We start from the raw sequence: 13649 nt of genomic DNA, 5'->3' as shown, positions 1-13649 counted from the left end.
TTCCAGTTAAGCTTAATACAGGAGGACTTAATCCTCTTACATAAACCCAACTCGATCATGTACAATTGACTAATTCCACTGCATGAATGATTATTACATTATTTGCTTACATACCATTATCCCTTATAAGTTACAATGAGATCATACACATATATATAAAAACCCTCGACCTCAAACAATTAGGTCGGCCACTAGAAAATAAAACCTATTACATAATTATAAAACATGTTGGTCTGAGACCAAACAAATATCATCCAACCCATAAGTTATCCCGAAAACACATCGAGGACTCTCAAGAACACGTTAGATTAAGCTGGTTCAAAACCTAGATAGTACCAGACCCAATTTAGTTCCACACACGCTAAAGAAATGATCCCAATTAGTCAATTCTCGAACACGATCACCATCAACATCCTGAAACTCTACTAGAAGTCGCACCAACACCACTTATGCATTGCATCAAAAGATCTTCAACAAAGGTCTGTCGGTGAAACCCTTGTCGGATCAACAAACTAGGCTTACCAGCATATAAGATAGAATCCGATTACCAAATCAATACCAACATAAAGGAATATCCTAAACCTAATTCTTGGGATCGAAGGCTAGGTACATATTTAAAACACACACACACACATCCCTTATGATAATCAAATTTTAAAAAAGTACATATTTTATTAATATTAAGGCATGAAAAAAGATTGCCTGTACTTAGGTTTTTAGTTTCATAAAACATTAACACATTTTGAATGCTAATTTATTTTGCCTTCCCTATGTTTTATTCATATAATATGTACATGGAATGTAATATTTAGGTATAATAATTTAATTTTAAAACTCTAAGAATCATAATGCATATTTCTATATTTAAGAGATCTACTAATTTTCATACCTTGTCATTTTTTCTAATTAGTATGCTCCTATCACCATTGTCCTTATCTCTCTTTATCTCATTCTCTTTTTCTACCTAAGCTCTAGACCTATCTATTTTCTTATGACTATCCTTCTACTCCCTCTATACATCTCTCTATCTCACTATCTCTCCTCTAGCTAATATCTAGATCTTGTAATTTGTCAGAATTAGTGAAATTTAAATAATCACCAAAATTCTATAATCATTGTATTTATCTCTATTTCACTCTCTTTTTCTCAAATTATATTTATATCTATCTTTCTCTCCCTCTCACTCTCACTCACACTCACACTCGCACTCTCACTCTCACTCTCCCCCTTTCCCCTATCTATTTTACTCTCTCATCTCTCCCCAAGCTCTAAACCTATCTTTGTCATTATACACAATACTTTTTATCTCCCCTCTCTTATCTACCTACCCCACACAAATTCCCTCGTCAATATGTCACCTCTCTCTTCCCATCACTACCTCTTTTTATCCTCCCCTTTCTCTAATTTTCTCTAACCCCTCCCACTATTTTCCTAAATACACACCTTGACTCCCTCCCTACCTCTCTCCCTCCCTTTCTCTCTAGTGTCTAAGAAAACATATTTTAATTTTAATTTTGTTTTTTATAAAATTGTAGAATTTTGAAAATCTAAAAAACTGTAATATGCTTTTATTCTTAACTATTAAGAAAATAAAAAATAAGCTTCTTTATTTTAATTTATAACTCTTCTTTAAATTGATATCTTTCCATTGATTTTAAATAGATCTTTAAAATACATGAATTCTTACTGGCTCTTGAGCTCTAAATAGGATGTGGATAAAACTGTATTTTTCAGTGTTATAATGAAATATAAGGTCTCTATGCAAATTGTATACTATTTATTAACTAACAATATATGATGGTAAGTCACAATGTCATGATTCTTATTTTACATTAATTTTTAAAATATAAGTATGCTAGGTCCATTAACAATATTTATTACTAATCATAATGCCATGACTACTATTTTGCATAAATTTATTAAAATATAAGCATTCAAGTTGGTTTGTATATTATTAATTCATCTAAAAATATTTTTGGGTAAATCAAAATGTCATTAGTTCTATTTTACATAGATTGTTCAAAATATAAGCATGGAAGTTGTACTCGTGTAAATTGGATGGAGTAAACCTATATTTTTAAATATTATAATGAAATATAAGATTTAATAACAATATTTGTTGGGAAATCACAATGCAATGATTGCTATTTTATATAGACTTTTTGAGAATATAAGTATGTTATCTTTGTTAGCATAAATTGGGTGGGGTAAATCTATATCTTTAAATGTTATAATCAAATATAAGATCACTATGCTAGTTGTATATTATTTTGACTAACAATATTTGCTACTAAATCAATATCTCATGATTTCTATTTTGCTTAGATTTTTTAAACTTATATAAGTATGCTAGCTCCCCTTATGCAAATTAGATGAGAGTAATCTATTAGTTATTCATTGACAATATTTGTTGGTATATCTCAATGCCATGATTTTTATTTTGCATAGGTTTTTAAAAATGTAAGTATGCTAGTTCTAAGCATGTAAATTGGATGATACAAATCTATATTTTTAAATATATAATAAAATATAAGATAGTTATGACCGTTATTTATTATTAACTGATTAACAATGTTTGTTGATAATCATACTGCTATAACCACTACATAAAATTTTAAAATATAACTATGCTGATTTTATTCTATAAAGTGGATGGAGTAAATCTGTATATTAAAAAATATTATAATATATTATAAAAATGGATATACAAATTGTATATTATTATTAATTTATTAACAATAAAATTTATTTTTGCAATCGTTTGAATAAGTTACAATGTTTTAGCAATAACGGTTACCCTAACGTGCTACAACTATCTGGTTCTTTGAGAAACTGCTGGAACAAATTTAAGAAACATATATAAGACACTTCAATCTGCCATTTTCTTCAAGGCCGATCTAACAAGAGACGTCAGGGGTGAAGCTAGAAGAAGTTTTTTCTCTTGATTTGGCGAATTGTTACGAAATGTCTGATATCCACACAGACTTCGTGAATTTTAACGAAATGTCCCGCAGAGACTTCACGAATTATTACGAAATGAAACGCAGCGACTTTGCTAATAGTTACGCCAAAATCGTTGACCCTCATTACAAAATGCCTGATAGTTTCATGTCTTGGAATGACACTCCAACATTTCCACCTGTAGATCGGAATGAAACTGCAGATACTCATGTCTTTAAGGCTGACCTTGCCGGTAAGTATTTATTTATTTAGGGTTTCATTTTCATTTCGATTTTGCTTCAAGAAAGTTTTGTCCGACTCTGTTTCGCTCTAGGTGTCGATAAAGTGGCCGTTAAATTAGGAATGGTAGAGGGTCGGATTCTAGAAATAAGCGGAGAACGCAGCATACAAGGGGGCAAGAATTATCTCCGTTGTGAACGCTTCAAAGGGAGGTTCCAGAGGCGTTTCAGGCTCCCTGAGAATGCGAAGGTGGATGAGGTTAAAGCTGGCATGGAAAATGGAGTGCTCACTGTCACAGTGCCCAAGCAGCCTGATACTCAGGCTCAGTTCAAATCCATTGAAATCTGCTAAATACATTGTCGTTGAAATATGCTAGATATAGAGTCTCTTTTTATCATCGATTTCTTGAGTGTTGATCAATAATGTTCTGTTAGGGTTTATCACTAAATAATCTTAGTCCGAATAGACTAAGTGAAAACATTTGATTTGAAAATCAGTTGAAAATATGTTTTTGTTTGATTTCTAATAAGTGAATAAGTTTATAGTTTTAAGTAAATAATTGAGGTTCTTTTTTACTATTGTTTTCATTAGCTTAATAATAAATCTTTTTAAGAAAAAACATTGTCAAAATCAAAAACTTGTAAAAAGATTACTCCATTTAAAGTCCATCAAATGAAACTGACCAAAAATTTTGAACTGCGAGGAATATGCATCACTATTTTCATATTTTGTTCGATTCTGTGAAATTTCTATCACCTTAAACAATGTTTGAAAGGACAGCTTTCAGACATTTTACTTAAACAGAAGAATAATTCAAAGCACCGTGAATAAGCATTCTTCATTTAGATATATTTTGTGGAACATTGGATATAGAGTTATTATTATTTTCCTTCTCAGTTTTGCTTTGTTAAATGTATTCACACAGGAATCGACATAGATAAATTCTCAAGTGAAATGTTTTATTCGCACGTATAAAAGGAGGATAGGTGAGAAGGCACCAGATATGGGGCTCTTTAAACAGCATCGGATCGGCTCTTAATCCTCAGCATTAAATGAAAGCACTCAAGGAGGATCTCATTCACATTAATTCTACACTCTACCCGCTGTTCTATCTGCAGGTTTCGCATGCTTTAAAGTATGCGTAGTTTGGCAGATAATATTTTATTTCGTCCTCCCTCTCCTTGGTAAGTGATGAATTTGCTATATATTTTATGGTTTTCATTTTGTATGCACTCTCTTCCAGCTATAAGTTGTGAGTTTATAGAGGAATGCAATCATATCTGAAGTTTATAGAGGAATGAAGGTTGATGTAATGTTTCATTATTATTAATATAAATATTCAGTTTGTTTTCTATATTTCTGTCTCTTTTAATTCCTTGAGAGGTTTAGACTTTACAGAGTAATAACGATAATGCATGAAGTAATTCAGTTGGAATTTATAAGCCTGTTTGTCATATACCTTAGACAAACATATTTTTCCGCTTAGCATTTTTCCTGCTTGAATGGAATCACTTCTCTAATTTGGCTGCCAATTGTTAATTTTGTGTTTGTGTTCTCTTTTTTTAATCTATCTTTGATTTTTTTTCCATTTATTAAGGTCTACCAATATGTATGCTACTGAATTCCAACAAGATTTTTATTGTTCTCTCTTTAAAAAATCTATTATCAGTAACTCTGTTTTAAAATAAAAATGGCTTTTCTTTTTGTCTTCAATTATTTTTATTGAAAGGAAATATAATAAAGAAACACAATATTTACAGATACTTGATTCTTTATTTGACAAAATTATTGATTGTTAAGCTCATTTTGTAGCTGTGCAACTGTTAAAAACATATTTACACATATTGTGCTTTCAATTTTCAAAAATCTGTGCCTTTTCACATTTTGCTTGTGTGCTTGATATTCTAAGCCGAGGCCTCGCATTTCTCATACATAGCATCATAAATATCATTGTAAACCCCAATACCAATAGAACTTTAAACTTATCTCCAAACTCTTCTTCCTTTATAATGTGATACATTTTGTTATATCAGAAGAAATTGGAAAAATAACCAAGTTTATTTAAAAATAGACAATAAACACCTTTGAAAATGTATTTATTATAATTTAATAAGTAAATTGAGAACAACTGCCAAGATCAAAAATTATTTATGAGTAAACATTTAAAAATAAGCGTAAAGCAATGTCGCAATTCAAATCAATTATTTGGAAAAATAAAGGATAATTAAAATGGTAAATCTTATAATGAGCCCCTGAATCTATAGTATCTATCAAAATTATAAAACAGCAAATTATAAAACAGCAAATTAAAGAAAGCATTAATGCAGGGAAGTCATGCACCTCTAAGGTAATGCCTACTTTACTAGACCTTAGACTAAAATAAAAATGGGGGATAAAGCATGATCTTATAAGCTGTTGAAGTGTGGCAGAGATTCGACTAGTGATCATATGTGCTTGTGCTCTCTTCTTATGCTGGGCAAGCAAAAGGAGAAATTGAGAGCGGGGTGGGTGGATTTTGTTTTATATTGTCGTTTATGAAGGTTAAATATTCTTGGGAGTTTAAACAAGATATTTGCAGTTTTGATTCATTTAGGTTGTTGATCAGAAATCATATTAGTTTTTCTATTAGGACTCATTTGTCAATATTATTTCAAATAAATCAACTCTTCAAAGCTTAGAGAAAAGAAAAAAAGATTCTTTTAAATTCTACAATGTAGGGAGGTTTTGACCATCATATGCTTTCTTTCTTTTTAGTTTTTGGGGTCATAAACCATCTTGGTGCGGTCTTCACAAAAAAAAAAAAACCCATCATTTGTTTTTATTTGAATATTTTTTGTGACTAAAAGGTTTGACACCCTCTCCAAAGTTCTCTGAAGGTTTCTGCAATGTCATAATTACTAGATGATTTATTGGAAGCCCATTCCCACTCATTTGAATTTGTAGAATACCATCTTTCCTTATTTTGATCATTGGTGGAAGTGGGATAAATGATTTGCCATTTCCCTTGAGAGTCAAGATCATTTAAACTTAATAGTGGAAAACCAAGTCCTTTTGTCCTCTATTTCTTTGGTTGCCATCTTTCCTTACCTTATTTTGATCATTGGTGGGAAATGGGATAAATAATTTGCCATTTCTCTTGAGAGTCAAGATCATGTAACCTTAATGGTGTTGAAATCTCTTAAGATTGTCTTATTTTTAGTCTCATATTTCAGGAGGATGAGTTATGTTGATACAAGTACTTGTAGTTTCAAAATGATGTTAATGATGAATGGTGATAAAGAATATAAATTGAATAAATAATATAAATTATCTCTAACCTTAGCTTCAATATATTTTGATTAGATGATATGTTTATATTAAAACATGGTGAACTTTATTATTGCTTATGTTTGTAGTTTATGAAGTTGGCATCAGTAAGTAGTTTATAACCATCTTCTAGCCATCCAATTGATGGTTGAATTTATAAATAGAAAATAATTGATCAAAAAGAGTTAGTGTAAATGATATACATAATGATCTTCCAAGTTGGTTAGACAAGTTGTAACTAACCTCTACCCATCATGATCAGTTATCATTAGTTTAAAAACTATCATTTCGTTGTAACAGTTCTTTCTCTATTTATATGGATGCATATTTTAGACATTTTTGTGAGTGAGAGATAAGAAGGGAGAACTCATCTTGCAATATTGTGAAGGGCATTCAATAACAATACTTGATGAAGTGCTATGAATACAAGTATGTGATCATTTTGTGGTGAACGTTTTAGAGTTTTGAATATAATTGTAATTCAAATAAAAGAAGTATATTGTAAGTTATTTGATGAATATTTCTAAGTTTGTAAACATCATTTAGAAGATTATTGATAGTTGGTAAGTTTGTGCTCAATTTGTTATGTTGAGATTTTTGTAGGTAGTTGGTGCTCTCAAAGGGTATTTGGGGTTTCCTTGGGCTAGTGCCCTAAAAGTTTGAAATTTTTTTAACTATGAGGTTGGATTAGGATAATAGATCCTAGCAACATTTCTAATTGTGGTCTTCCCATCTTGGGTTTCCACAAAATCTCTTGTGCATTGGTTTCTTTGTGTGATCTATCTCTTAGATTTCAGTTTGGTGCTTTCATTTTAGAATTAAGTTTATAATTCTTCAAGAGAATTATTTGGATAATAGTTGAAGTTTTATTTATTAGAGCTAGTGCTTGTTTAGAGACTTAATTAGTCTATGCACATTATGTTAATAGAACACATGACTATCCTAGAAGTTTCATCATCAAATAAGGCACCTTTGTTTGATGGCACAAATTATATATTTTGGAGCATTATAATAGAAATCTATATTTCTTCCTTAGAATTTGATGTTTGGATGGTAGTAGAAAATGGTTATACTATACCTAAATTTCCTTTAACTCATCTTATAGATAAAAAGGTGTAGCATCCTAAATTATATTTCATTATAATTTTGTCCTCATATGGGCCCTCACCTTGGTATTTGTATGTTGAGGCCTGAACGAAGACTAGATTCTTCTCATACCATGTATATTTGCCTTATTTTTGACCAGTTAAAATCTACAAAGTGTTCTACTAGGAGAGAATCTTGTTAGAGATCCCAAATCTTGATTAGAAGCTTATACCCTGTTAAAGGTAGTACCTTGTTAGGAGTAACCTTGGTGGAGGATTTCTGAATCCAAACTAGTGGGTCACCCTGTTAGAGGATTTATACATTGAAGCTTGTTATATCTTATCTAGTTAGGGGATTTTATTTTGCTGTAATTGTTGGAAAATAACAGGATTGGTTTGATCTGTCAGAGTAGAACAATACTTGCTTGATCAAATACTTCCAAGCATGTTCAACACTGCTATACACTCTGTAATGTCCCCTTATGGGTTTAATTATGCTTTAGCCATAATTAATCAATTTCAAGATACTTATGACTCAGACTGAATATATTAGGAGACAACTCCACCTTAACATGCATCAAATCAATGATATTTCGCAAATCAGTCAATTAAATATTCATAAATAAATTATTGTCTATCAAACATCCCTAGTTCTTAATGTAAGTATCAAACCAATTATAATGTCCCCTATTAGGAACATCTCCTTCCCCACTTCTTTAAACACAGACCGTCATAACAGAAAACATATTCTTCTTCCCGATATTAACTTAAGAGTTCTTTTGATTTATATTATAATATTTATTTCTCTGATCAAATCATTACTCTATATATATTATGTATTTATATATTATTATTATTACATTTGTCTGTAGAGCATTACTCAGTTAATATCATAATAATAGTTATTCTACAATTATCAAAATTTATTTGTTTATTATAATTATTATATTATTATTAGTATTTATTTATTTATTAATTATAATTTATTAATATTTTATTCATTAAATTCTGCATAAGAACATTATCGCACTTCATATATTAAGCATATGTATTAAGCAGATCCCTGTGCATACTACCGAGAACAAAGATGTTACTGCCTGTAACTTAATAATAGTTCTGATCTGATCTTATCGATGGCTGCCAGATATTTATATTCCTTTTTTTTTATCCCCTTCCAATGTGCTTTTAATTCACAATCTTTATTTATTGACGTGTCTTCCATTATTTTCTTCCCCTTTTTTTCCATCCTCCGTGCTGAGTTAATAATAATATTAAATTGTATTATTAACAATATTAGGTATATTAGTAGTATTAATACTGAATTGTTTCCCCTATTGGGCCTTTATTTAATTTACCCTAAATAATTCTCAACTAGGGTTTGGATCGTCCTCAAAAATGGAAATGTAACTTAGTTCCTTGATTTTGAACGTGCAATCAGATTAGTTATCAAAACATATAATCCAACAAGTTACAAATAGAATTCTATTTGTCATCATAATAGTCATAGAGTATAGGTGAGATTCCTTTGGGGCTTTCCCCAATCCACGTTATGAAGCCCACGGGAGATCATACAAGGCACCTTCAGCCTATCTATCAAGCCGGGGGCCACAAAATTACATCCATCATTCGGCCTCCCAACTCAACTCGAATGGACCACCAGGCTACTTGCTTTCCTTATATGCCCACATCTCCCCTCCATAGCGAGACAGCACATTGGGTGAAGCTTAAAGGAATCAATGTATCTATTCTATTATGCAGTGATTACACAGTAACAAGAATAACAATATGTTTAAGTATATATAACAGTAATCATGAATTATCCAAATAATATGCCTATCTCATATCAATAGAAAACGGTAATAGTTCAACTTTATCAGAATGTCAAGTATTATCATTCATGCTAAAATGCTCAGATCAGTATATAGACTGTTGTCTTAATTCAATACTGCTGAAACTGTGATTCTTGGTTTTTGTCCGATGCTTATCTTTTTTTCTTTCCCTTTTTTCCTATTGCCCTATCCTCTTTTCCTTATCTCCCGTATTTTCATCCTCTCTGTGACGGTATGCTCTATATCAGTAGGAGAGGAAGGGTCAAAGGTATTAAAGACCATTGACCGGTTGTGACCCCTCCCAAAAAGCCCCGCTTCTCCATACGTGTCTCACAAATGGGTCATGTCTATTCTAATTAAATGCAGATTGGTGCATTAAAATGATTGACTATCGTGGGTAAGGAATGGGTAGTGAATATTAATAAACATGAACATTAATAAAATGAATTAATAAATATGAACATTAATAACAATGGCATCAATTATTTATAAATTGTGGATACTCATTCATACATTAATAATAAATATGATTATTAATAACAATGAACATTAATACACATGAATATTAATAATAACAAGGGTGTTAATAATAAATACTAATAAACAAGGATATCTATTAATAAATTGTGTTTATAATATAATATTAATTTATCTTTTTTTTATTTGAATATTTCAAGATATTACTAGTAATAAACATTAATAAATATTAATTAAATAATAATATTTAATAAATAAATCAATTCCAAATAATCATTTTTTGGTAGTTATTATATTAATCAATAATAATTATATATATAACTATCTAGGAGGGAATATGACAGTATTATTATAATATTAATATTATTTTTATATTAATGAATGATTACTATTACTATTAATATTATTACATCAATTATTAATTACATAATAAATGATAATTTATTATTATGATGAAGAATCACAAAATCTATTATTAATTACATCACCAGGATGTGGGGTTATGATAACTCTCTCACTTTCGAGGAAAATCGTGAAGTCTCATAAATGAGACGATTTTCCAATCTTATTCAATGTTAATTAATAAATGTTTTAATTATCGTATTTAGCTAATCACAATAATCCAATGTCAAAAGAGGGGTTATGACACACTCTTCATCTTAACACTTATCGCTCTTCATCAAAATATTTCTCTCTTCATGCATACCATCATATCAAAAATGATTTACTAAGATGTCGATAGATAGACATTCAGATTTCATGTCGGCCTAAGGAAATCATTTTACAATTTCCTAGGTGTAGTGTATCAAGTCAAATGATCATAACTCATCATAAAAATTACCGCCAAAATTTTGTCGATGGGATAACTCATCACGATCTGTGATAACTCATCACAAAATTATCGGATATCGATTGGAATAGTCAAATACCGGTTTGAGTAAAACATATGAACCATTATCCTTGAATCTCCTATCATGATCTTCGCTTGATCTCCATTTTGATATTCATCTTGATGCCAACTTAGTATAACCACGGGTTGTCTCTTATGCACATACCAGTTATCACAAAGTACTGGTTAGAGATTAACCACTAAGTATATCGGTTGACAGTGCAAACAATTGAAGTTACACCGGTAGTCAATATAATCATATGTGTGTGTGAGTGTTTCATCAATGACAACATATGATGAATAGATTACAATCATCATACCAACAATCTCCCCTTTGGCATTGATGGCAACATTTAGAAAATTTTACAATAATACCACTAAGTGTGCATACACAACAAATTTACACATATACTCATGCTCCCCCTTAATGCAGACATTATACAAAATTTTCAAAAACACACATACACATTTATACTCCCAGTTTGACAACAATGCCAAATTGAAAAGGTAAAATATATATACATATAGAAAATTTGTATCAAAGTGTTTAGCATATACAATAATAACTGAAAAACTTGAATCAAAGTTTAGGCACAAGCAATTCTCATGAAAATAACATTGTAGCTCTTCTTAAATTGTGACAAAGCATTTGTCCATGACTCTAACATGTTCTCAGTGTACTCGAATGTAGACATTAGCTGTGAACAAAACTCTTCCATGGAATTCAGTGTGAAGGTTTCAGGAGTTGCTAGGATAGCTTCTACATTTGAGTAAGCTCTCTGAAGTATGTCTACTTGTGATGTGAGCAGACTTTTGAGTTCCTTTAGAGACCAAAGTCTCTTTTCCTTCTCAATATCTTAGATATCTAGCCTGTTATACAAATCATCTACAGATTTGTTAAAGGCAAAACTAGAATCCTTAAGAGGAGCATATGCATTGCATACTTGTTCGAGCTCTTTCTCTATTTTTGTATGCCTTTTTGAAATGTCAGAAAAAAAGAAAGAAACATTAGAGGTGGAATAAGGAAACTTTCCTCCCGTCTCATTAGCATTGCTCAAAAAATCTTTATTGTGCGACAAAGCCATTTTTCCACTATCAATATCCTTTGCGAGTTTTTCTCCATACTTCTTCTTGTGACTCTTTTCAGCATAGACTTGAGTAGCATCTTCCATTGACTTGATTTGATTAGATGCATCTGCAATTAACTAACCAAGTTTGCTAATAGGTGTAGATAGATGTGTTGTAGTTGTTTCTGGTACCAAACTAGATAAAATGTCTACTGCAGTCTGAATTATCTCTACCTCAATCCTTTGCTCTTTGAGTCTCTTCTTATGTGCCCTAGATCACATGACATTAGCAATCTTCATCATTTCCGATGCGCTCATGTTGTCCACATCAATAGGTCCTGAAATACTTAAAGAATCATCATCATCTGCATCAAGATGCATTTGCTTTGCTGGTTCAGAGAATACAACCTTAATGATCTCTTTCTCTGTATTCTTGTCTATTTCCTTTTAAGAGCATTGTGTGACAACTTTTTCAGTAGACTCATTCTTATTATTTTCAATGACCAATGAAGATTGGGGTTTCTCTAGTTGTTTTATTTCTAGTGGATTGTCCACTTTTAGTTGAGTTGTCGGTTGCTCAACTGACTTGACCTATGAATTTATGACTTCAGGAGGCTCCATATCTGGTGCAATGACATCTCCAGATATATCAACTGTGTCCTAAACATCATCAATAACATGAATAGTGGTGTCATCCTTGACAAGATATACCACATTTTCTTGAACAATCTCTTCTTCATCTAATTTCGGTCTATTGACAACATCTTCCTCATTCTTAGAGGATTGTATGAGTTCTTGCATCTGCTTCATATTGTAGGCAATTTGATGGCTCAATTTCAATAATTGACCTTTTTTCCATTAAGAATCTTCAGTCTTATTGCTTGAAAGCAAACTGAGTTTTGTATTGATCAATTAAAGCACTAATTACATCTTTAGACAAGTTGGGAAAATATTGTACAAGAATCTCATTAATAATTTCTCATTCCTTCTTGGTTTGGATACTCTGAGTCGCCCTTGTATTCTTTATCACTAGAGGTGCTTCATCAGACTTCTTTTTCCTTCCTTTCACATTAGTAACAGGAGTAGTATTGGTTTCTACTAGTGCAACTTGGACTGCCACAATGTCGAATTTTGCCTTCTTTTTGTCTTTAGGCGATGCTAATAGGTTGTTAGCATATCCAGCCAGAAGATCATAGTTCACCTCATAACTCATGTCTTCCATCTCTTCTTTCCTAGGCTCAATTGCTTACATCAAGCAAAATTCAGTGTTAACAGTAAAGACTATGTCTTTTGCAAAGTGTCTTACCATGTCTTCTGGTAATTTCATTTTCATGCTCATATTTTTTTTGAAATTCATTAAAATACTTATTCATAGCTGCACGGAAAGTATTTCTTACAACCTTAATGCTGTTCTTTATTTGTGTAGTGACTAGTAGGTCTTTTGACCATTCAATGTCTCAAATTCCCAGTAGAAAGTTCTAGAAATAGAAGAATAATCCAACTAATAGTTGACCATATTTGAACTTTTGACTATTGTTCTTTTTAATAGATTGCAAATTTTGAAATAATTGCCTTCTGATAGCTTCACAAAGATCATAATTTGCATTATCAACAATCATTCTCTGAGCTGTATGAATTGTTGTAGATGGAACACTATTAAGTCTACTAGAGTAAAATACTCAGTAGCCTATCACCAGTGCTGCTAGTTTCACTGCAGGGTCTCTAATATTGTTAATAGAAAATGAACACTTATTAGAAGTAGAACCAGTTAAAGAGAATACTATATCTTTTGAAATTCATCTTAGAATAGGTACTT

The 13649-nt window shown here is 31.1% G+C and overlaps 1 protein-coding gene across 1 annotated transcript; it reads left to right on the top strand.

The window, feature by feature from the left end:
* The first annotated feature begins 2964 nt into the window (after positions 1–2964).
* LOC131875990 (18.1 kDa class I heat shock protein-like) lies at positions 2965–3531 on the top strand. The gene is made up of 2 exons (XM_059220745.1): positions 2965–3193; positions 3275–3531. The coding sequence occupies exons 1-2, from the start codon at positions 2965–2967 to the stop codon at positions 3529–3531; spliced, it is 486 nt and encodes a 161-aa protein (XP_059076728.1).
* Positions 3532–13649: the final 10118 nt, after the last annotated feature.

This window comes from Cryptomeria japonica, chromosome 5 (genome assembly GCF_030272615.1).
Source record: "Cryptomeria japonica chromosome 5, Sugi_1.0, whole genome shotgun sequence".
NCBI lineage: Eukaryota > Viridiplantae > Streptophyta > Pinopsida > Cupressales > Cupressaceae > Cryptomeria > Cryptomeria japonica.
Note: the sequence above shows the minus strand (reverse complement) of the source record. Positions and strands in the feature narration are given on the sequence as shown.